Here is a 24,305-nt window from a genome sequence, read left to right as displayed (position 1 = left end):
TCCCGTAGAATCAGCACATTTACTGAGTACTACCCGTGAGTCAGGTTCTGAGGCAGCAAAGGACACTGCCTCCAAAGAGCTCACCGTCCATTAAAGGAAACAGCTATCTGGACAGACACAGACAACTGTATGGCGGGTAAAATGGCACGTGTACAAGTGAAGTGGCACCTTTGTTGAGCCTGGACAAATGCAAACAGTTAGATATGGTGACTGGGGAACATTTCCCATGAGAAGATAGCTCAAACTAAGCATGGAGACTAAGAGATTCTGGGTGAGCTGCACAAAAACATATGTGATGGGAAGGAGAGAGGCTGGGGAAATAGCCTGGAGCCAGATTCCACACAAAGGCTTTGAATAATATTCAATAGCTGGGGCTTCACCTTGAAGATAACAGGAAGCCCCTTCGAGATTCCTGAGCAGAGGAGTATCATTATCAGACTTGTGATTTAGAAAGATTCCTTTAGAGCAAAGACTAGGGTGAACAGAGGAGAATGGCCAGGAGACCACTTAGGAGGTAACTGTAGCTGTCAAGAGATAGTTAAGTCCGTAAGCAGGACAGTAGATGTGAAAGTGAAACAGAGAAGATATATATCAGAGACATTATAGAGTCAGAATCAGTAAGAACTGGCAACTGCCTGGACGTAGAGAGAATGAGGAAGCAAAGAGAGATGATGAGAAATCAAAGGCTCCATACCTAACTCCCTAGGAGAACTGCAGTGTCACTAATATAGAGGGGAAAAGGGAAGAAGAACAAATAGGTTTTAGATATGTTGAATATTTTTTGAATATTTTCAAAGCATGTTTAAAATACGTTGAATATTTTGGATCCTTGTAATACAGTCAGATGGAAATGTCTAGCAGGCAGTTGGAAATTTGGACATGACACTCAGCAAACAGGTTCAAACTAAAGATGCATATTTGGGAGAAATCTGCAGAACAGCACTAGATGAAGCTATGGGAAGAGAAAATTTACCCAAGGGGAGACTACAGAGAGGAAAGAAGTTCGGTTGAGCTCTGGAATTCAGAGGCATGTTGGAAGATACCTATGAAGAGCAGTGAGAAGCAGATGCCCAGGCATCAACCCCCTTCTTGAATCAGAGAGACTCTGCTGTTGTCAGTTTCTACATTTCAGGTCTTTATACCAGTGGCTTTTTAAAAATGTTGAAACTGGTATCTAGTTTTTCAGGGGGGAAGTAGAGGATGAGCTCTCAGAGGACTTACTGAAGGCTGGAGAAGCTAAGGGAAGTTTTCAGGTAGGAGGCAGTCAATAATAGTGTCATGTGCTAAAAGAGAGAGTAAGGATTAAAAACAGGTGACTGAAGTTGGCAATTCCAAGGTCATCAGTGACTTTGAGAGAGAGTTGGTCGATACAGTAAGAGAAAAGAAAGGTTATTTTAGAATAAGAGACCATCAGTAGGCCAAGGACCTAAGGAAAACTGGGGGTTTAAAGCCTCAAAAGACATAGAAGAGCTAGGGAATTAGATAGGATCGACTGGAGCTAGAACCCAGAGCAGGGAGGCACAGAGATGCAGGAGAATTCATCTTGATGCTAAAGTTACCCCACTTGACAGAGAAGAAAATCAAGGCACAGGGAAGTTAAATAACTTGTCCAAGGTCTCGATGACTCAAGAGCTTCTGCTTTTTCTATTTACCTTTTTCTGTTTCTAGACATGGGAAAAGTAATGTATATAATACAAAGAAGTACAATTTTTCTACCCAGAAAAATACAGAACCAAAGAAGCTAGACTTGGGGAAAAAACTACAAAATCAGAACACAAATGTACAGTAGTTCAAATGTGTCCAGATACACTGAGGAGGCAGGAAGAGAGTTTCCAGTGTCAAATGCCCAAGCTTGTGATAAACTGGGGGCCATTGGCTCCAATCCTAGAGAACTGTAACCATTTCAAAAAATTTAGCTTCCTCTCTGTCAGTTTCAACTTCAAATGGATATTTCTGAAACTGAGATTGACTCAGGTCCACTGTGGACCCTGACGGAATGAGCATGATCACAATGGTAACCCCTGAAGCAGAAGAAATGATACAAGAATTCCTTTGTATAGGAATGAGTGAGAGTGAATGAGTAAGCAGTGTAAGCAAACATTCTCTACCTCAACATATGCCCTCCTCTAGGACTAGGCAGAAAAGTATCAGGGTAAGGAGCAAAAGTGGAAAGAAATTGAACGGTTTTCTTTCCTACTCGCCCTCTAAATGAAAAATGTGAGAAGCAAAAAGCATCTCCTCCCTCCTATGTATCTGTCAGCACATTTCCAGGAGGCCTGGCCACATCCCGGGCACCGGCTGGCCGGGGAACAGAGCCTGACACAGCACATGCGCAAGCATCGGAGCCCTCGCCTGGGTGGTCTGCTGTTATTCCTTTGATTAAACTCCCAGGCTGGAAGAGCTGGCGCTGCTCCTAATGATAGCTGGGTCCTGCAATCTCACACTGGCCCGCACAGACAGGCCAGCGCTCCCTCTCCTCTCCCTCTCCTCACCGCAGAGCTGGGTTACTTCGCCACATTCTCCTGTTCGCTGACAGCAGTGACCACAAAGGGCTACTTCTGTGCGTGCAGAGGGCTACAGTTGTAAAGCACACCTCTCCTGGCACTGGATGAGGCAGAGATAGTGAGACCTCACACTCAAGCTCTACGCCAGCCCAGCTCAGCTACCATAGCACTCTCCCCACAAGAGAAAGACGCTTCTAGAAAACCCTGCTTTCAGGGATGTATGATTTCCAAAGGATTCCAGTCCCCAGAGATAACCAGCTTCTCACGTGCCAAGGGAAAGAACTAAATTTGACCTGCTCTCTGCTCAGATTTGTTAGGTATTTGTTGAATAATCATATGTTAAGAACATGTGTCTCTGTATTTCCAGCATATGCAAACACTTCCAAAGTGGCCACGGTGGCCACTTCGTGTGGCAGGGAGATTTCAATATTCTCATATGTTCTAGTCTATAAATAAAGTTAAATCATAGCAGAAAGAGTAAAAGTAATTGCAAGATAAATGAGGTTCTGTTTTTAGCCATACAAATTCATAAGAATCTAGCCTCTAATGGAAATTCAGGGTAACTCAAGCTTTATTATCAAATTTTGGGGTTGTCAGAGTACTTTGCTTCTTTTCTTTTGGCTAATTCACTGTTCCTCAGCATCTTCAACAGTGAGCAGGGAGGAAAGGGGATGGCATTGCTTCATCCTGCAACCCATCCTCCTCCCAGCTACCTAAGTGATGCAGCTAAAAGGCAAGGCCCATTTGTCTCTGTGGCTCCTGGTCATCTATGAGATAAAGAGCGAGTTCCTTCACAGGGCATTCAGAGCTCTCCTTGAATCAGCCCTTGTCTCCTCCTCCAGCTTCCACCCCAGCTGCTCCCTATCCTCCAACACCACTAACCACCAGCTTTCTGTTTCCCCACATACACACATGCTAGCTTATTTTGGAGCCTGCCCTACCCTTCTTCTGCCGCCCACCAGCCTCCCCTTAAGATTCAGTGTAGGTGTAATCTCTTTCAAGAAAGCTGCTTTGGCCTTCCCACTCCCACCCACAGGTTGGGTTAGATACCCTTTGGTGGTTTTGTTATTCCCTAGAAACATCTCTGCAGATGCCATGCTAGTACTATCATGTGTTTATGTGGCTGTCACCCTTACCAGACTGTTAGTTATTTCATGCTGAGGTCTATGTCCTTTTTTTTTAAAAAAATTAATTAATTAATTAATTAATTTATGGCTGTGTTGGGTCTTTGCTTCTGTGCGAGGGCTTTCTCTAGTTGTGGCAAGCGGGGGCCACTCTTCATCGCGGTGCGCGGGCCTCTCACTGTCATGGCCTCTCTGGTTGCAGAGCACAGGCTTCAGACGCACAGGCTCAGTAATTGTGGCTCACGGGCCCAGTTGCTCCGTGGCATGTGGGATCTTCCCAGACCAGGGCTCGAACCCGTGTCCCCTGCATTGGCAGGCAGTCTCAACCACTGCGCCACCAGTGAAGCCCCAGAGGTCTATGTCTTATATCATCCCTGTGGCTTAGTACCAAGGCCTGGAACACTCTCAAGAGTGTAATAAAATGTTTTTGAATGAGCGAATTAAAAGAATACATTTGAATAAAAAGTTCTACGGAGAATGCCACTAAAAGCTTTCATGAGCAAGTAGTTGAAATCATAGACAAAATAAAGTGATTTTTCAGAAATTCCCTCAAATTTCATTTTTTTTGGCCACGCTGTGCGGCATGCAGGATCTTAGTTCCCCGCGACCAGGGATCAAACCCACGCCTCCTGTGGTGGAAATGCAGAGTCCTAACTGCTGGATCACCAGGGAAGTCCCAAATTTCAGGTTTTTTACACTCATCTTCCAAAATAGCACAAATAATTTAAAATCAGCATACCTTATTTAGTGGAAGGTCTCTTAACACCTTGCCCAGAAAAGCAATGTAAAGATATATCAGGGTTTATGGCATATAATGAAAGCAATACTCAGAGGAAAATCCATAGCTTTAAGTATAATAAAAAACAAGACATGAGTGAAAATAAATGAAGTCCCCAACTCAAGAAATTGGGAGGAAATAACAAAATAAAGCTAGGGAAAACAGAAGGAAGGAAGTTAGCAAAGATAAAACAAGAAGATAACCAATTAACAAACAATAAAACAACAGAATGAATAAATATATCCTATCAAAAAAAGGGAAGGGGGAAAGAAAATCTTCATTAACCCTATTGGATATATGAAAAAAAAAGAAAACGCAAAATAGGAATTGAAAATAAGGAAATAATCACAGGTAAGAGGAAATAAAAAACATTTCAAGTGACTACTGGACACAGAGTTATTTCTGGTGGAGCTGAGTTGAAGGTTTCATACTCCCAAGTCCAGAGAGGAGAGCAGAGCCTTCAGCATGTTCTGTATGGATGCCTGCCTCTCATCAGGACTACAGACACCTTATCACTTGCCTCAGTGAGTAAGGAACCAAGGCACTTTCTTTCAAACACAGCTAGGAGTAAAAGGAAATGGCCAGTAAACAGATGTCCCAGGGCCCTTATTAAGCCATTATAACATGTTATTATTTACCAGAAAAAGAACAATAGAAGAATTTCCCAAATTCCAGATTCAGGAACTACTTTCTCCAAGGGGAAATAACACAAATAACACATACATGAGTTTTTCAATAACAACATTCATTTTGGTAACACAATATTTTATCCAAAAACTGATTTCAAATCAAATTAGAAACCATTTATTATTAAAGGCCTTTTACGGTTGAAATAGTAATCTTTTCCAAGTATCAATATATGGCATTCAGACTTTACAGAAAGGTTTTTGCATACTAGCCTCATGACCCTGTTATATTTTCCTCATCAAGAAATAGAGACCCTGAGGTTAACGGAAGCTGAGTGAATTGCCCAAGATCACACAGCTAGTAAGTGGTAGAAGAAAGGAGGTCTTTACATGGCTAATCCAGCCCTTTTCCCACTACTGCACCCCGCTTATTACATACTACAGTCCCTCCCTCAGTACTGAACCAAGGATTAACCACCCTATTTATTACCAAGGCTCTAAAAGTTAAGACTGACATCTAATGGCGAGTTCAGATCCCTATGAAGAGAAGTCTGATGGAATTTTAATTCACTGGCACTGAAATTCTTCTTAGATGAGATAGACTGAAGGGGAATGACTTTCCAATAAGGATACAATCACCTTGGATTCCCAAAGGATCAGGATCCTTTCATTTTGGCAAGCTTTGCTGTCTACCAAATGATAGGAGGTGAAAATACATAAACACTAACATTGGCTATGTTTTTTACTATAATTGCAAAGAAAATTTCTTAATGTCTTGGTGCTTCTAGCTGCTTGTTAAAAATTAGAACATATACTCTAGTCAGTGACCCACTGAAAAAAGTGTAGCAGATCACTGGTCCTCTCCCTTCCTCATAGCCACTTCACATTTCACAATTCCTTCCCATTCTACCATGGTCATGATATTCCATTTCCTTTTCCCATCATTCTGTCACTAAAATCTAACTGTTAACTCCCTTCAAGTCTCAACACTGCCGCATAAGATTCTTCACTTCCTAATTCACATTAGGCTTCCTTATCTACTCCTTTCAAACTATCAGGGATTTGAAAAAGAAAATTAATTACAACCTCACACTCTGGGATGAGGCTGAAGCGAAGCTAAGGCTTACTTTGAATTGTGGTCCAGAATTTTACACAGAAAAGTAGGGCACCACCAGGGAGCAGTATGTTGCCTACTTTTAACATGCACTTGAAGTAATCTACAGCTTCACTTTTTCCTAGACTCGATTATCACTAGAGAGTTGCCACCAGTTAAGGGACATGACACCACGAAGATATAGCAAAATATAACTGTGGAGTTAAATCAGAATAATTCCTTTGGAGGACTTTGATGCCGTTTGCATTAAGGAGAGGGAAAAAAACATGGCTTCTACTTCCAGTTAAATACCATGGGGATAATCATCAAGAAGGGCAAAAAGAATCCCAAAGTTCTTAAAAGTTTCATCTAACTTCACTGTGTTGTAAGCTTGTCAGTAATATATACAACAAAGTCAAAATCCTGGTATCCATCAAGCTTGCCGGATGACCTTGACTACATCATTCATTTCAGCCCCAGTTTCCCCCATCTGTAATAAAATGGTGAGAATGATATGTGTTGGATGAGGGTGTATTGAAATAATTCATTAATCAGTGCCCAGAAAAGATCCTGACATCATGAGATGAAAGGCAGTTAAGTTAAAAAAAAAAAAAAAAAGTAAAAGGTAATGTTATGGCATTCTGGTAAAAAGATTTATAAGACTAGAACTCACTGGAAAATTTTACCAGAGAAATAAGTTATTTTTAAAGATCCTTTAAAAGTGCATTTACAGCTGAACATTCAAGTCTATTTATCCATGAAGTAAGTACATCATAGCTAGCAGCACACTTAAGTTTGCAATACCTGTGACAGAAACCCTTTCTTTAAAGCTGAAGGAATGCTTTTATTCTTTAGCTTGAAACCAACTAATATTCATTCAACAAGCATCAGCATATGGGCATTAGTAAAGGAGGGAAGGACAGAGTACCCTGTAGTTAACCCAATCCACTGACCCAAAGAACTCTTTGACACCCCAAACTATCCATACCTGCTGGGTGAGGAGACTGACGTGAGTGGATGAAGAATACTGCCTTGCTGCCGGCTTCTCAGCTAGCCGCTGAAGTTCAGCCGTAACCGTACTTGGGTTGTACCGTCTGCTGTATGAGGAACCATCTTCTCCCTCCTTCTGTGTTTTGGCTACTCCTGAATGCTGCTTGTTTGGATGGCATGAACCTGCTAAAAAAGAAAAGTTTTCATCCACTTAGGAAAAAAGCCTTGAAAAACTTAGGATGATGACAGCAAAATCTCAGCCAACAGATACTTTACTGACTCCTAGGGATCTCTGACAACATAAGGAGCAGTAAACTATCCTCAGATGCTCACAAAAGTAAAAATAAATCCTTACCATACTCTAGAAACTCTTCCTACCACCAAATTGTTACATGCATTTGTTACTGTGTTTTTGCATACTATGAATCCTTCCCAAAAAAAGAATTTTCATCATATGTAGCGGGGAATAATTGATCCTAGAATTAATGAATAAAAAATGTGTAGCCTTGAAACTCATTATAGTTCTTGTTTTCCTTGTTATGTGACTGTACTTGTCAGTAGTTTACGGCACACACTGTCAAATCATCCACAATCCTTCTTACAGAGCTCAAAAAGGAAAGAAGGACAAAAGCAAAACTGAGTATACTTGGAAAAACAGCAATAATCCTATATTATAAAATTTCAATTGATTTTCCTTTCAGATTTCAATTTTCTTCTTTCAACTATAATATCACAGAATTCTATTATTTCCGAGCACTGAAATTCTGGCACAATGAAATTACTTAATATAAAATCAAGGTTAATATTTTTTCTATGATAAAAGTCACACAACCCATTGAAAAAATATTAAAAACCCAGAAAAGTGGCAACACTTTAATGTGTTTCCTTTCTGTCTTATTAATGCTTATATAACCATGATCATTCTGTATATACAATTTGGTGACACTACTTTTAAAAAAATCTATATTTTTTAATGTTTATTATGTTATTTGACAGATACCAAATACTATTTACAATTGATGTAGAAGTTATAAAACATATTATAATGAACTGACTACCCAATTCAAGAGTCACATTAACATTATCAACCCATGTGTTCCTCCTCATCCTTAATCTTCCCTTATCATTCACCCCCTTCTTTTTTTTTAAATATAGTTTTATTCTTTGTTTCTGTGTGTGTTTGTGTATGCATACTTAAACAAAATACAGTTAATTTTGTTTGTTTTTGAGCTCTATAAAAATGGTATCTATTGTAGTAATTTCCTGGGACTTGCTTTTGTTACTCAATACCATACTTCCGAGATTTATCCTTTCTAAGTATAGCTGAAATTGATTAACTTTATCTGTTGCTTGGCATTCCATTTTGGAAATACATTACAACTTATTTTTCTATTCCCTCATTAATGGCTATTTTGGCTATTTCAAGCTTATCGCTATTATAAACAGTGCAGTTGTGAACACTCTTGCATACATGTCCTGGTGCACATGTGGAAGAACTTCTCTTGTGTATACGGCTAGGAGCTGAGTCACAGAGTATGTGAATTTTCAAATTTATGTGATAAAAACAATTTTCAAATGTATGTGAATTTTCAAATGTATGTGAATTTTCAAATGTATGTGATAACAACAATTTTCAAATGTATGTGAATTTTCAAATGTATGTGAATTTTCAAATGTATGTGATAACAACAATTTTCAAATTTATGTGAATTTTCAAATGTATGTGAATTTTCAAATGTATGTGATAACAACAATTTTCAAATTTATGTGAATTTTCAAATTTATGTGAATTTTCAAATGTATGTGATAACAACAATTTTCAAATTTATGTGAATTTTCAAATGTATGTGATAACAATTTTCAAATTTATGTGAATTTTCAAATGTATGTGATAACAATTTTCAAATTTATGTGAATTTTCAAATGTATGTGATACATTACCATAAAATATAAGCGCTCCTGCTGACCCACATCCCCTCCAACACTTAGTACTGTCAAGTATCTTAATTCTTCCCTCTTTTAAGAGGGTGTAAAATCTCACTGCATTCTTCATTTATATTCATCTGATTAATAATGATGTTGAGCACATGTTACCTCTTTTCTGATACCACTATTGGGTTGTCTTTTTCTTACTGAAGGAATCTTGCTTATGTTTTTACTTTTGTTTCCTACAATAAGGTGTTAAAGATGGTCTCCCTTATTCTATTCTAGAAGTTTAAAGTTTTGCACCTGAAAGTGATTATATGGATAGTATGAGGCAGAGATCTAATTTCACTTGTCTTCTTGTATGGATAACCAATTATCCCAGCACCATTTATTGAGAAATGTATCCTTTTCCACTATCTGCAAAGCCATCTGTCATACATCAAACTTTCATCTATCTGTATGATTGCTTCCAACTTTCTGTTCTGCTCCACTGGTCACTTTGTACCTTTTCAGATACTGTATTTTCTAATGATCATATCTTTATATTCTTAATAAGATACTCCTCCACCCTTTTTTCTTCTTCAGTGAGTTCTCACTATCCTTGGTCTTTTGCCTATCCATTATCATTTTAGAATTGGCTTGTCAAGTACAACAACAAAAATTGAGATTTTGGTTGGAACCTGTATTGAATCCAGAGATCAATTTGATGAGAACTGAAACATTTATGATATTAAGTCCTCCTATCCATGCACATTCTATTTATTCATTTATTTAGGTTTTCTCTGTCTCTAAACAAAGTCTTATAAAATTTCCTTATAAAAGTCTTTCCTAAATTTATCCCTAGATAGCTTATCATTTTTATGCCTGTTGTTCTCTTGGTGATGTGGTTGTACAACAATGTGAATGCACTTAAGGCCACAAGTGTATCTGTAGCTTATTTTCAGTTTTCTATGTAGATAATGTATTATCTGCAAATAAATAAATTTTATTTCCTCCCTTTTGATCCTGATGCTTTTAATTTCTTTTTCTTGTTTTATTATACTGGCTCTTGACCTCCAGTAAAACACTGAATAGAAGAAATGTCAGTGGGCATCCTCTTCTTGCTCCTAACCTTAGAAGGAATGCTTTCGACATTTCCCCATTTAGACTGATATCTCTTGTGAGATTTTGGCAGACACCCATTTTCAATAAAGAGGGTTTCCTTCTCTTCCTAGTATGCTGAGAGTTATTATCATGAACGAGTACAGAATTTTACCAAATTCTTTTTCTGCATCTACTAAGAGGATAAATACAGTTTTTCTCCTTTAATCTGCTGATGTGACAAACGACACTTATAGATTTTCTACTGTTAAACCCCTTCTGTATTCCTTGGATAAACTTGTTCATGGGATCTAATCTCTCTCATATGTTGCTAGATGTGGCTGGCTCATATTTTGATTAGAATTTTTGCATTGGTGTTCATAAATGAAGCTGATCTATAATTTCCCTCTCTAATACTGTCCTTAATTGGTTTTCTTATCAAGATTAAACTAGCCACACAGAGTTATTACTGTTGTCTCTTTTTCCATGCTCTAGAGGAGTTTAAGATTGGAATTATCTTTCCCTTGAAAGATTGTCAAAACTTATCTATAAAACCATCTGGGCCTCAAGTTTTCTTTGTGAGATTTTTTTTTTTTTTTTTTTTTTTTTTTTTTTTTTTTTTTGCAGTATGCGGGCCTCTCACTGTTGTGGCCTCTCCCGTTGCGGAGCACAGGCTCCGGATGCGCAGGCTCAGCGGCCATGGCTCACGGGCCCAGCTGCTCCGCGGCATATGGGATCCTCCCAGACCGGGGCACGAACCCGTATCCCCTGCATCGGCAGGCGGACTCTCAACCACTGCGCCACCAGGGAGGCCCCGATTTTTTTTTTTTGTGTGTGGTACACGGGCTTCTCACTGTTGTGGCCTCTCCCGTTGCGGAGCACAGGCTCCGGACGCGCAGGCTCAGCGGCCATGGCTCATGGGCCCAGCCGCTCTGTGGCATGTGGGATCTTCCCGGACCAGGGCACGAACCTGTGTCCCCTGCATCGGCAGGCGGACTCTCAACCACTGCGCCACCAGGGAAGCCCTCTTTGTGAGATTTTTAAACTACTGTATAACTTATTTTAATAGTTACAGGACCATTCAGGATTTCTTCATCTTCTTTTTTTTTTTTTAATAAATTTTTTTTTCTTTAAAAAAATTTATTTATTTATTTATTTGGCTGAGCCAGGTCTTAGTTGGGGCACGCGGGATCATCATTGCCATGTGCGGGATCTTTTTAGTTGCGGCATGCGGGATCTTAGTTGTGGCATGCATGCGGGATCTAGTTCCCTGACCAGGGATCAAACCCAGACCCCCTGCATTGGGAACGCAGAGTCTTAATCAGTGGACCACCAGGGAAGTCCCTCTTCATCTTTTGAACCAATTTTGCTTACTTTGCATAAGTTTTCAATTTTATTGGAATAAAGTGGTTAACAGTATTCTAATATTTTTGTCACCTATGCTACATTTGTATTTTCTGTCTGCTTCTCATTCCTTATATTATTTATCCATATCTTCTCTCTTTTCCTGATCGGTCTCACCAGAGGTTTGTCCACCTTCTTAGGCTTTTCAAAGAACTTTTTGGCTCTGATATTTTCTCTACTGTACTTTATTTTTGAATTCTGTAATTTTTACTCTTGTCTTTGATTTTTATCTTTACTCTTATCTCTCTTTCTCCTTTATTTAGATTTATAATATTGCTGTTTTTATAACATCTGAAATCAGATATTTAGCACATTAATTTTTAGCCTTTCTTCTTTTCAAATATAAGTATTTAAGGCAGTAAATTTCCCTCCAAATACTGTTTTTCATTGCTCTCCACACATCTGAACATGACGTTTTTTCACTGTCTTTCAATTCTAATAGCTTTACATTTATTTCCATTATGATCTCTTCTCTGAACTCTTTTAAATTTTGAAATACATAAGGATTTGTTATGTATCGTTGCTGTCGACATTCAATTTAATTGCAGTGTGGACAGAGAATGTTGCTGTATGATACCAACTGTTTGAAATCTGTTGTCTTATGATGTAGGACATGACTGTTTATTATAAATGTATTATGTGTGCATGAGAAGGTGTTTTCTCTAATTATTGGGTACAGAGTATTATGAATGAGCAATAGATAAAGTTAGCATCTTGTTCAAATTCTCTTTATCTTTGCTGATTTACAAAATCTGTGTATCTACTAGTATTGGACAGAAATATGTGGAAATCTCCCACTAAGACAGTGGATTTGTAGATCCCTCATCAGTTATATCAATTTTTGTTTTATTTATTTGGAGGTTATTTTGTTAGCTGCACTTAGAACTGTTTTATCTTTCTGCTGAACTAAACTTTCTGTTTTATGTAATTACTCTCTTTATCTGTTAAGAAAATTTTCTCTCTTAAAGCCTAATATAAGCTAATATATACTAAATTAAGTTAGCATATATTAGCACCACCTTTACTCTGGTTGGTATTTACATGGTATTTCTTTCTTCATCCTTTTACTTTCAACCATCCTACGTCCTTATCTTTACGTGTGTCTTTCGTTGGTAAACAACATACAGTTAGATTTTTAAAAAATTCAATCTGACACTCTTCTAAGAAGTTCAGCCTATTTATATTTATTTGATTCTTGATATATTAGGACTTGGTTTACCATCTTTTAAGTTTCCATTTCTTGCATTTTCTAAGCTTTGTGTGCTTCTATGTTTGTGGGTGTTTCCCCCGACCCAATCCATTTTTCTTCTTCCCACATGTTTAAATTTCCATATTTTAATTTTTTCAGTGGTGACCTTTGAAACTTGATACTGTATATTTATCTTGAAAAAGTTTAAATTCAAAATAACATCTTAACCTCATCCCCAAACTATTCAAACACCACAGAAAAATTTGACTCCAATCACTTATAGGATATTATTGTTGTCAAGTATATTGTTGTCAGCTATATGTTGTTATCTATATATTGTTGTCTACTACTGTTTAAGCCATTCAGAATATGTTCTTTGACAACAGTGGAAATAAGCTAAAAAGCAATCACAAAAAATAGAGAATGCCAACTATGTGAAGATTAAACAATATACTTATAAACAATCCATGGGTCAAGAAAGAAATCACAACGGAAATTAGGAAATATTTTTGAACTGACTAGCTTCTTCCGTTCCTTATCCTCCTCTGCGAAAGGTATGAAAAAACGGAAGGTTTAAAAAAGAAGTTTTGATGACAACAACAAGGTACAGGAGACACTGACCTTACTGAATTTCTCTCACATGGGAGAAAAAATTTAAACCAGAACATAATTATTATTGATTTTAGAAGATTAAATCATAAGAATAATCACTCAGAACTAGCACTAATACACATATACGTACATATTCATATGATGACTTATTAAAGTAGACCCTTTCATATCTCTGATTCAAGCTCCATATTACAATATCCATTTCATTTGAAATCAGACAATGATTAAGACATATAGATTGGCTATTTATAAAACATAGCTTAACTGTAACTCACCTTAATGTGGATATTACTCAGGTGTTTAAAAATCTGACCAATGTTAAGATACTTGCTAATCTACAAATTCAACACAATCCCTATCAAAATCCCATCTGCCTATTTTTGCAAAAATTGACAAGCTGATCCTAAAGTTCATACAAAAATGCAAGGGATCCAGAATAGCCTAAACAATATGAAAAAGAAGAACAAAGATGGAAGAATCACCCTTGGTGATTTCAAAACTTACTACAATGCTATAGTAATGAAGACAATGTGGTACTCGCATAAGGGCAGATATACAGATCAGTGGAATAGAATTGAGACTCCAGAAGTAAACCCTTACATTTAAGATTAAATGATTTTTGACAAGAGTGCCAAGACAATTCAACAGGAAAATAACAGTCTTTCAACAAAAGGTGCTGGGACAACTGAATAACTACATGCAAAAAAAGAGATGTTAAGACCTTTATGCCACACCATATACAAAAAGTATATCAAAATGGATAAAAGACCTAAACTATAAAATTCTTAGAAAAAACATACTCAACAGAATGAGAGAAAATACTTCTAAATCATGTATCTGGCAAGGGACTTGTACCCAGAATATATAAAGAACACTTACAACTCAACAGTAAAAAGACAAATATCACAATTATCTCTTGACTATGCTGTAAGCTCCCAGTAAATAGAAGCCTTGTCTTACTCATTTCTTTATCCTCAGCACCTAAAAGAAGTTGTTTCATTTTCTTGTCAGTGAATGAGTGCCACTGGACCAAATGCAGGACTCTTCCTTAGTCACATCAGAACTATGCACCCTGTGTCCCTTTACCTTTCAAAAGAAAAGGCAAAGGGAAGAGATGGCATTCTTTTTTAACTGGGGCTGGGGAAAAGCTGACATTGTGGAGTGCCTTTCATTCTCTCACTCACCTGCCTTTGCTGAAGAGGGACGAGACAGTTTCTGGCTATAGATTTGTGCAGCACTTTGGAAAGAGGAAAAGGGGCCAATGGTGTAACTGCCTGATCGACAGCGCGGCAGACCAGCGGGGCTCAGTACGTTCTGTGTCCCAGGATGGATGGAGGGAGAAGCACTGTCAGGGACCGTGCTCAGTAAAATTGCTGGCTGGTGAGCCATGCTGGAGATAGCTGGAGGAATCTGAGATAAAGAAGAATGGTGGCCTGGCCCTGGTGAGAGGTCAGAGGTGGTAATAACAGATGACAAATGGGTATTGGGAATTTTCTGCAGAAGAGTAGCAGCAGGACCAGAGAAAGAAGTAGAGGAAGGACTGGTATAGACTAATTCAGCCTCTTTTTCTGCTGAAGTGGTAAATCCTATTAAAACAAAAACAAACAAACAACAACAGATCATTTTAGGAAAAATTAATGTAAATTCTGTATGTAAACATGAAGCAAACATTTTTAAACATCAAAATAATCTTAGCATGAAACAGACATAATGAAAAATATAAACTTTAATGAGATTCATCATGAACTTAATGAATACTGCCCACTGAGACACTGTGGCAATGGAAACAGTTTATTTTTAGTCCCTTCTGAAAGCTGGTGCTGGGACTACCTCCACCAACCAGAGCAGGTGCTTTATAAACGTTAGGGCATCAGGACAAAGTTTCTGGTAATGACAGCTAACTCCTCTCCCTCTGATTTCACCCTTCTAGAAAAAAAGTGCTCAGAATTTTAAACATTAAGAAAGTGAGAAATTCCTTGGAAGGATAATAGGCTATCAGTAGACAAAAGGAAATTCCAAGGGAAAAGGAAAAACAAAGAAAAGGAGCTTTTTGGAGTAATGTCACACACCCGAAAATCATTTAATATCTGATGACTTTTTTTCATTTAGAGATTTATCAGAGAGCAGCAAATCTATGTAGGTTTGAAGTCACTCACGAGATAATTTATCAGAGTGAATTTCTGTTGCTTGCTGCTGCTTGGGGTGCTTTATTTTCACTTCTTCCATCGTTTCAGGGTGATCTGGAATACGAAATAAATACTGAGCTTAGGCTCTGTTACTAATCAAATGCTAGAGCATTGCTCTACACATAATTTTGTTTCCAAAATATAACACAACTAGTAATAAATGCTAGGAACCATTGCATTTCTCACCACACTTTTCCAAGGATGGCCACGCCCACAGCCCTGTTGAGTGGGACACCAACCAAATGATTCCCAACTAGCCCCAACCCCAGCTCCAGCTGACTGAATCAGGAAAAGATACCAAAACCCAGGGCAGCCATGCATGGACTGCCAACAAGCTATGACATGCCTGGGAAAGAAAATGAGCAAGGGCAGTAAGATGCCTCTGTCAAGAATTCAGACTTGGGGAGCTAAGAGACAGAACTGGTTGGTGGTACACAGTGGAGCGAAGAAGTCATAATATGTGTGGACCAGGCAACTGCCAAGAGATAGAAAGAACAGCCCCAATATCTGTTGGCATGATACCTGGATACTACAACAGCTCTGTGTCTTAATCTCCTTGGTTTTACTTGAATAAGCTGAATGAGTTTGCTTATTAGATAGATTGATCAGTATATTCAATAACAGAATCACTCTAATAAAATAAATTTCCCCCGTAATAAATTAGGTTTTTTTTCTACTACAGAATTTTGAGACAGAACAGCCAGAGCTAATCATATACTTAGAGAAATATTCCAAAAATCTTTCTCAAGGGCCAGGTTCACACAAAAACTTAAGACAGGCCATTTTACAGATCATCTTTCAGAATGAAAGAATAAAGACATATGAATTCTCTTCCGTCCATCACCACCAGCACTGGTAATACCGTCACACATTTGTTTGCTCATGCTTGTAACGAGTCCAGATACTATCAAATGTCATACTGTTGTTCCCTTGATTGAGGCCTTCCTACTGCCCCTCTAGTTATTCTTGATTGGTATTGCTAGGTATAGACATTATTATGTAAAGGTAGTCCTTAACACATGAACCCCAGAATTTCCGAGGATGCATCTGTACAAACAGGTGCTGCTAGTACATGCTGTTAGGGCTTCTCCATTACTACCAGGGGAGAAGTTACTACCTGAATGCCAAGCTAGGACTTCACCTGCCTAGCCCACTTTTCCCTACCCCAACCTCATTACAAAAACTCCTCAGCCTCCCTTTCCCAACACTGTTAGAGGGTCTTTTCAGAGATCCTACCAGCCTTCTTCCTGTATTTACTCACCCAACTTCATCCAGCAGACAATAAATATTATAAAGTCAAGAACTGTGACAGTCCTGGTCCCTGTATCTCTAGCAACTATCACAATGTCTGACACATGATAGGTGTTCATTAAAAATATGTAGAAGGAATGAATGAATGGATAAACTAGCTTTAGAACTCAGATAAGTTAGGAAAGCTCAAAGAAGAGGGCTGGACTCAGAAGTATTTCTACTAATACAATACTTTAAGTATACAGTGAGCTAAATAGGCTTTTGTAGACTAACCTCTGAAGCTAATCAGTTATTAAAACAGTAACACCATTTCCTTGGGAAAACTCACTCTACATTTTAAATGATCAATTTCCCCAGCTCTTTCCACATTAGACTATGATAGCCTTAAGAGGAGCAAAGAAATCTACATCTTTGAATCTAGAGGTTAGCATACTACAAAATTAGTATATTGATTACCTATGTCTTATGCTTCCATCTAGATTTTAAATGAATCTTACACTTGAAGCGCAAGCTTTGTTTATAACTGAGTATTGCTGCTATTTTTTGATCATATGACATGAACTAGATAGTTTGGTCCACATCAGTTCCAAATTCCCAATCATGGAGTTCCCCAGCAGTGAGAAAGTTTTGAAATGTGTGGGAACATTGGGTTATCACAATGACTGAAGGAAGATGGTGGCATTTAGGGCTTGGGACTATGGACGTTAGACATCCCACCAGGTATGGAATATTTCCCACATAACAAAGAATTCTCCTACCCCAAATGCAAATGGTGATGAGCTGGAGGAACCAAAAAATTTAACAGGAGTGAGAAATAATCATTAGGAGAGGCAGAAGAACAGAGACTAAGAGCACAAGCTTTGAGTCAGGTAGACTAAAGTTCAGATTCCTGTTCCACTGTATGGGCACCCTTGGGCAAGTTACTCTGTCTCTTTCAGCTCTGTTCCCTCATCTGTAGAGAAGTTTTATAACAGCACCTACTCCATATGGTTTTTGGAAGTAAAAAAATAAGATCATGTCCGGTAGACAGTAATATGAGCGCTCACTAAATGTTAGGTATTATTGTCTTGAAAACAGCTCTCTGATGTCAACTGTCATGAAAAAAAAATTAGACCATGTCCCTCTTGCCCTTTTAGGACAAAAATATAAGGCCTCCTCATCCCCTACCCACACACTGCAAAATTTTACCACCTTGGAGTCTATTAGTGCTTAGGCAACATATTATTTTTGGTTCCCCTTTGCACATCTCATTTTTTCACTTGTTCTTCTTATTTTTCATTAATTAACCAATATACTTACCAGCCTTTGCCCTGCTATCGGAAAAACTGTTGCTGTTTTTAGAACTTTTTGAGTGAGTCCCCAGGAAGACACTTGCAGACTTGTTTTTTTGGGTATAAAAAGTCAACACCTCCTCCAGTTCAGCCTCACTGAAATGGGGAGAGAAAGTATGGTCAGAACAGGAAGGTGTTCTAGAAAATCTTTCTACCAGATTTTATTATGAAAATGGAGTAAGCTGAAGAAGGGGAAAATGAAAAGCACAAGCTGGAAACTCCCTATTAATAGATGGTAAAAAAAGAAATATAAATGAAGCAGTCTGAAAAATTTAAAGCATGACAAGGTTTTATTCATTCCACAGTGAATATTCTAGATCTGCACTGTCCAATATAGTAGCCACTAGTCATATGTGACTATTTAGATTTAAATGAATTAAAATTAAAGATTCATTTCCTTCGTTACACTAGCCACACTTCAAGTACTCAGTAGCTACAACACAGAAAGTTCTATTGGACAGCCATGTTCTAAATCAGGGGTCAACCAACTACAGACAGTGGGCCAACCCTGACCAGCAGGCTGTTTTTGTATGGCTCCCAGCTAAGAACGGTTTTCATATTTTTAAAGAAGAGTATGCTGTAAAGACCACATGTAGCTCACAAAGTCTGAAACATTTATTATCTGGTTCTTGGCAGTTTGTCCACCCCACTTCTAGATAATTGGAGTATATTCACTAAAGAAGCCACTTTGTCATAAATACGGAAACTCACCAGCGTAACCAAGGAAGATTTCCCTAACCATCTATACAGTGGAAACTGAACCAGGTGGTCTCTAGGTCACTTCAAATATTGAAATTATATGCACTTTTTACGAACATCCACAAAATGGAAAGTGTAAGGAAACAGATGAGGGCCCATAGAATTCTTCCAGTAAACATATTATGCATGGATTTTATAAAATCTGTAGCAGCTCCTCATTGGCCTTTTGCATTTTTTTCCTGGAGCCTGGCTATGTTCCAGATAAGTGGCCTTCAAATAAGCAAAATATTCCTGCAATATTACAAAGAACCTATAACCTATCTTCAGAATACACTGTAATGACAACCTTGGAAACTGCTCCTATGAATCTCAGAGTAAACCCCAAGGTCTCCAAAGTAGCAAAGAATGGCCTGGCTAATTTGTATCAAGATAGAGAGCTGAATGCTGAGATTTTTCAACCCCTAAAAGCTAACCTTAAGCATGAAGGACTTGTTTTATTTTATGTACATTAGGCGTAACCCTTACAGGGCTGAGAAACTGCCAATTCCTCAACCCACTCAACGTAGGCAAAATGTGGTCATCTCTACTGCATCAATAGGTCAGGGATAAATTCAGATCCAGTAAACACTAGAAACCTCTAACTTCAGCTTTCCGAAGTGCTCCCTCAGCCTTTAGAGTGGTGTGTACTTTGAAGCTGTCTAGAAATACATCCCAGATGCCCAGCAGCAGTGTTTTGATAACTAAAACCATGACAACAGCCAATAATTGGCTGAGATATGGAGAGATCAAGGCTATGAAACCCTTCTTCTCCTTCTAAGAGTGATTTCACTCACATCCATATGTTAGAAACAAGGGGCTACTGGGAATCAATGAGGCAGTGTGGAAGACAGAATAAGATACTTTTTATTAAGAATGTCTTCTACCTTGCTTGTCTGATGAACTTCCGAAAGTTTTCCGTATTCACCCCATCTTCCTCTTCTTCCTCAAGTTTCTTCTTCGATTTCTTTCCAGCCATTTGTTCTGTTTCCTATCCAGTCCCCAACCCCACAGAAAAACAAGATAAAACTGACTCCTGATAAATGCATACTTCATCGTCTGGTTTCATTACCCTTGGGTTAATTTGTCTTTATAGTAAAGACATTTAATTCCTCCATGTACTTTTGCCACCTATAAATCTGATATGTTATTTTCTGTCATTATTTCATGAAACATTTTAGAGTTTCCAAGTAAGAGTTGCATAATAAATATAAATTTTTATCATGTTTTTACTTTTTACTCAGGTAGCCCAGTGAAAAAAGAGCTTGGTAATGTCTGTGGTCACACTTGAAGCTTTAATAGAATGACAACAGAGACACTGTATTTTGTTACAGTTAGGGAGAGGAAAGATAGGTCTTGGAAGACACTCCTATGGCAGCAACCAAATTGAGTAAATTCTTCACTTATGTAAGTTGTCCCAAAATTCTCAACAGAGCTGGAGTAGCTATGTAGCTATGGATTTGGTGTGTTGATACTGTACTGACCATTCCACACATTTCACAAAAGCTATTTAAATTTCCAGGCTTCAGCTTTCCTTTCTGAAAAATGACCATGCTCCCCGCTCCCTCCACCCCAAAATGACATTTCTAAAGCATTCTAAGACCCTTGGATAAAAGATGCTTTGCAGACTATTCTCACTAAATAGTCTATCTTCTGGGCTTGGTTGTAAAATGAAGTCACTATGTAAAATGTTCTAGAGAACAAAGTGTAACTCTCTCAGGAAGGAAGACTGTGTCACTGTATTAAATCCACAGTTCAAATTTGCTCTCAAATAGTCAATTCACCACTGTCTCCAGGCACAATAATGACAATGCAAATTCACATAGCCCAGGATTCATCTCAGGTGCAACAGCACTCAAAAGGAATGTGCCTTTGGATGAGAGTGAAAAACAGCCCCTGGGCCTTCACAAGTAATAAGTAGCTTTTCAGACCAGCTGGGTTAGGGAGTGACGTCCTGCTCCCCATAATGTCCCACATAGCATGTGATAATGCTAAAAGGGAAGAAGAACCTCTCCGCCCAGCTGGACAGAGGCTTCTAGCCTGTTTCTGACAGTGCGTGGCAATCCAAAGCACAAGACTAACAGATGAACCACCTACCTTGTTGTACACAATGATAAAGTCACCCAGTTGGTGGGCCAGGATTCTTCTGCGCTCCAGAAGTGCCAGTCTCCGACTGGGTAATACCATCCTCAGTGAGTGCTGGAGGTTACTTGATGCTCGCTTGAGGAAACGAACCACAAGCTCCTATAAATTAAAGAGTCATTGGGGGAAAAAAAGAAGGGATTGTGCTTAAGCAACAGAAGACAAGCCATAAGGGGATTACACAATAGAGAGATAAGAAGAGGTATACTACACACTTAAACAAATAAGACCCAGAGCAAACATACTAGGTATAACAAGGATACAGTAAGACAAGAACAAAACGAAACAAACATATCCTCTTCCTTTAACAAGCTGGCAGTGGGAAAATCAAAATAAGTATGTGTGCAAATAACTATGTAATAAAGTAGTAGCTGTAAAAGTACAATTCATATATACATAGTACTATAATAATTCAAAGTGCAGCTATCACTTCCTATAGGGTGATCAGAGAAAGATACTTAGGGAAAGTAATAGGTAGAGGAAACTAAAACCATGGATCAAGTCATCAAAGGTGAGAAGGGAGAGAAAGAATACAGAAATACTGACACTCAGAGATCAGAAAGACGAGGAAGTATCAGAAAAAAACAAACAACAACCACAACAAACCATGACAGAAACATCAGAAATGTAGAAAGAAACACGGGAGAAAACAGTGTCATGCAAGTCAAGGGAGGAAGGCTCCCATGTCACAGCTTCCAAGAGGCTGGAGCAGGAAAGGACCACAACCACTTTCAGCAGAGTAAAGGGGACAGAAAGTAGAGGTTAAGAAACGAATGGAGGGCTTCCCTGGTGGCGCAGTGGTTGAGAGTCCGCCTGCCGATGCAGGGGACACGGGTTCGTGCCCTGGTCTGGGAAGATCCCACATGCTGCAGAGCGGCTGGGCCCATGAGCCATGGCGCTGAGCCTGCGTGTCCGGAGCCTGTGCTCCGCAACAGGAGAGGCCACAACAGTGAGAGGCCCGTGTACCGTTAAAAAAAAAAAGGCAGATTAAAGAAACGAATGGATACTGAAGAATACAGGTGAAGAGCAGAAACTACTGATTTAAAAAGTTTAGTGACTAATGGAAAGAAAGAACTGTTACCAGGCTTGCAAGGCGATAGCTTTTTATTTATTTTTTCTTCCCCAAGAATAAGTGTGCTTTTAGAGTTGGGGGTTAGCAAGGAGGGCATAGTGAAAGGTCATTAAGGGGTAGAAGGGATACATCTCGCTTGAGATGGGGCAAAGGATCTTGAAATCTGAACAGATACCAATCAGATCATTTGTAACATCACAAATGCTTCAAAGAGAGATTTTGCAAGGCCAAGGGCCTTAAAGATAATAGTTCCCCGCACCCAACCCCCAAACACAGTAAAATTGCCTGAAGATGATGGATTTGGGGAACTTCTGTCGATGTGCCTTCTGTGAATTACATGATAAAGAAGCTCTAAACCTAACTTGGATCAGAGAAGGCAATTCTACACTTACCTTCCTCATAAACAAGACCACTGCCACAATCATCAGGTAATGCCTTAGGGTTTGTTGTTTAGATAGATTTTCAAATAGGAATGCACACAACTGACACTAAGTTCTGCAGTGATGATCCTAAATATTCTTATAAAAAGCTCCATAGAAATCCTGTGTGAATTCCAAGTCAGCAGTTGCAATAGTTATTCTCTTCTGAGCTATTTTTTTCTTCTTGAATTTGATTTTGGTTCACTGTCCTTTGGTGACAATTTACTCCAACATAAAGAAACAGTCTCATAACCAGAGGGTTGGATTTCATAGGTCTACTCTGCTGTCTTTACTATAGGCTGGTTTAAGCTGTTATATTAAAACATTATTTTTTCACAGTGGAGCAGACAAACTGACTCTCAAAAAGGCAGTTTCAATTTTCCACTTGGAAAGAGCAGAGCTAACATTTTCCATTGATGGCTGAAAAATTACTCACAACACACAAGGTTTTATCTCTGGGTTGTATTGGCTACTTTAAATTCACAAGTTGTTTTCTGGGATATCCATCATGCTTTTATAATAAGCCCAGCATATTGTACACCTCTTATATGTGGAGAACTGGAAATTACAGTAGGATCACCACTGAGCTGGAAAGGATGCAGCTTTCTCAGACTTAATGGTCCTTCTCTTTTCAGTGACAGATCCTTGTGGTTAAAAAGCCTAAGGAAGGGCTGTGGTTTCTTCTATATGTGTTGACCTTACCAAAGAGCTTGAAGCTCCCTGTCATTCTGATCCAAAAAGAAAAACATTGCTGGTATATTAAATTTTAGACAGGTTCGAATGACCAATATACAGTAAAAATTATTATACAAGTTTGTTTCCAGTAATCTAAGAATTTTATAAAGTGACAACTAGTAAAGAAAAAAACGTTAAAATGGAGGATGGTACATTCTCAGAGGGCCCATGATAAAGTGTTGATTTTCAAAGAGCTAACTTGACCCCCTGGGACAGAAAACAAATGCTTTATGACCCATGGAAATAGTGCAAGAACAAATAATGTACAATTGCAACATCTGAGTTTAAGTTCCAGTTTCAGCACATATGAGCTACAGGACAACAGGCAAGTTACCCCCTTCCTCTAGGTCTTTGTTTCCTCATCTGCAAATGGAGATGACAGTGCCTATATCAAAGAATTAATAAAATGTGAAGCTGCTTGAGACAGGACTCTGCAAATTGTTATTCCTTTCTAGGGCTTTGCACGGGCCTGACATCTAATGAGCAATCAATTTCCATTTTCAGAATGAAGTAAATTAATGCCCTCAACACATACTGTGATGAACATGGCTCCAGATCCAAGATTCACCTCACAGAAAATAAGAGAAATCTGCAAGCTATACTGTGGAATAATTCTTTCACCACAAGTATACTGTTCTTTATCTTAGTATAGGAAAAAAAAGAAAAGAAGGAAGGAAGGGAGGGAGGGAGGGAGGGAGGGAGGGAGGGAGGGAGGGAGGGAGAGTAAGGGAAAGTAAAAAAGTTCCAACAAGAAGAGCCTCACCATCTGTTCATCCTCTTTGGCAGCCCAACTGGCACTGAACGTTTGACCTCCGGTGTCTTTCATCAGTCGGATTTGAACATGCTGGAGATAGGCAGAGAATGCTATTCGGGCCTGCACTTTGCTACAGAAATCCAAAACAACATACCGTTATGAGACAGAATGGTGCACCTACCAAATGTGTGCTTGCCTCTCTCAAAGTGGCCTTTGAGGATCCTTCTATTAGGATGGCTAAGAAAAATGAAGCCCATCATACAGTCACTGAGTAAAGATTCCTTCTACCCAGTACATGAGATTTCTTTTTTTCTATTTAAAGAATCAGAGATGGAGAATCCTACTTATTTTCTC

General features: G+C 38.7%; 1 protein-coding gene across 5 annotated transcripts in view; it reads right to left on the bottom strand.

The window, feature by feature from the left end:
• The window catches only part of TTLL5 (tubulin tyrosine ligase like 5), a gene marked incomplete at both ends in the record, with an annotated part of 288,021 nt that overhangs the window by 150,065 nt on the left and 113,651 nt on the right, over positions 1-24,305 (bottom strand). For 4 of the 5 annotated variants that reach the window (XM_079699035.1, XM_079699039.1, XM_079699036.1 and 1 more), the window contains 7 exons: positions 7,114-7,301; positions 14,511-14,912; positions 15,483-15,566; positions 18,063-18,190; positions 19,717-19,820; positions 20,927-21,073; positions 23,961-24,081. In XM_079699035.1, the coding sequence (XP_079555161.1) occupies positions 7,114-7,301; positions 14,511-14,912; positions 15,483-15,566; positions 18,063-18,190; positions 19,717-19,820; positions 20,927-21,073; positions 23,961-24,081 (1,174 nt within the window). The remainder of the gene's footprint in view (positions 1-7,113; positions 7,302-14,510; positions 14,913-15,482; positions 15,567-18,062; positions 18,191-19,716; positions 19,821-20,926; positions 21,074-23,960; positions 24,082-24,305) is intronic. The other variant, XM_079699038.1, reaches the window with a different exon arrangement.

Source organism: Hyperoodon ampullatus (assembly GCF_949752795.1).
Source record: "Hyperoodon ampullatus genome assembly, chromosome: 3".
NCBI lineage: Eukaryota > Metazoa > Chordata > Mammalia > Artiodactyla > Ziphiidae > Hyperoodon > Hyperoodon ampullatus.
The sequence above is the reverse complement of the archived record's forward strand: the minus strand, read 5'-3'. Positions and strand labels throughout refer to the sequence as shown.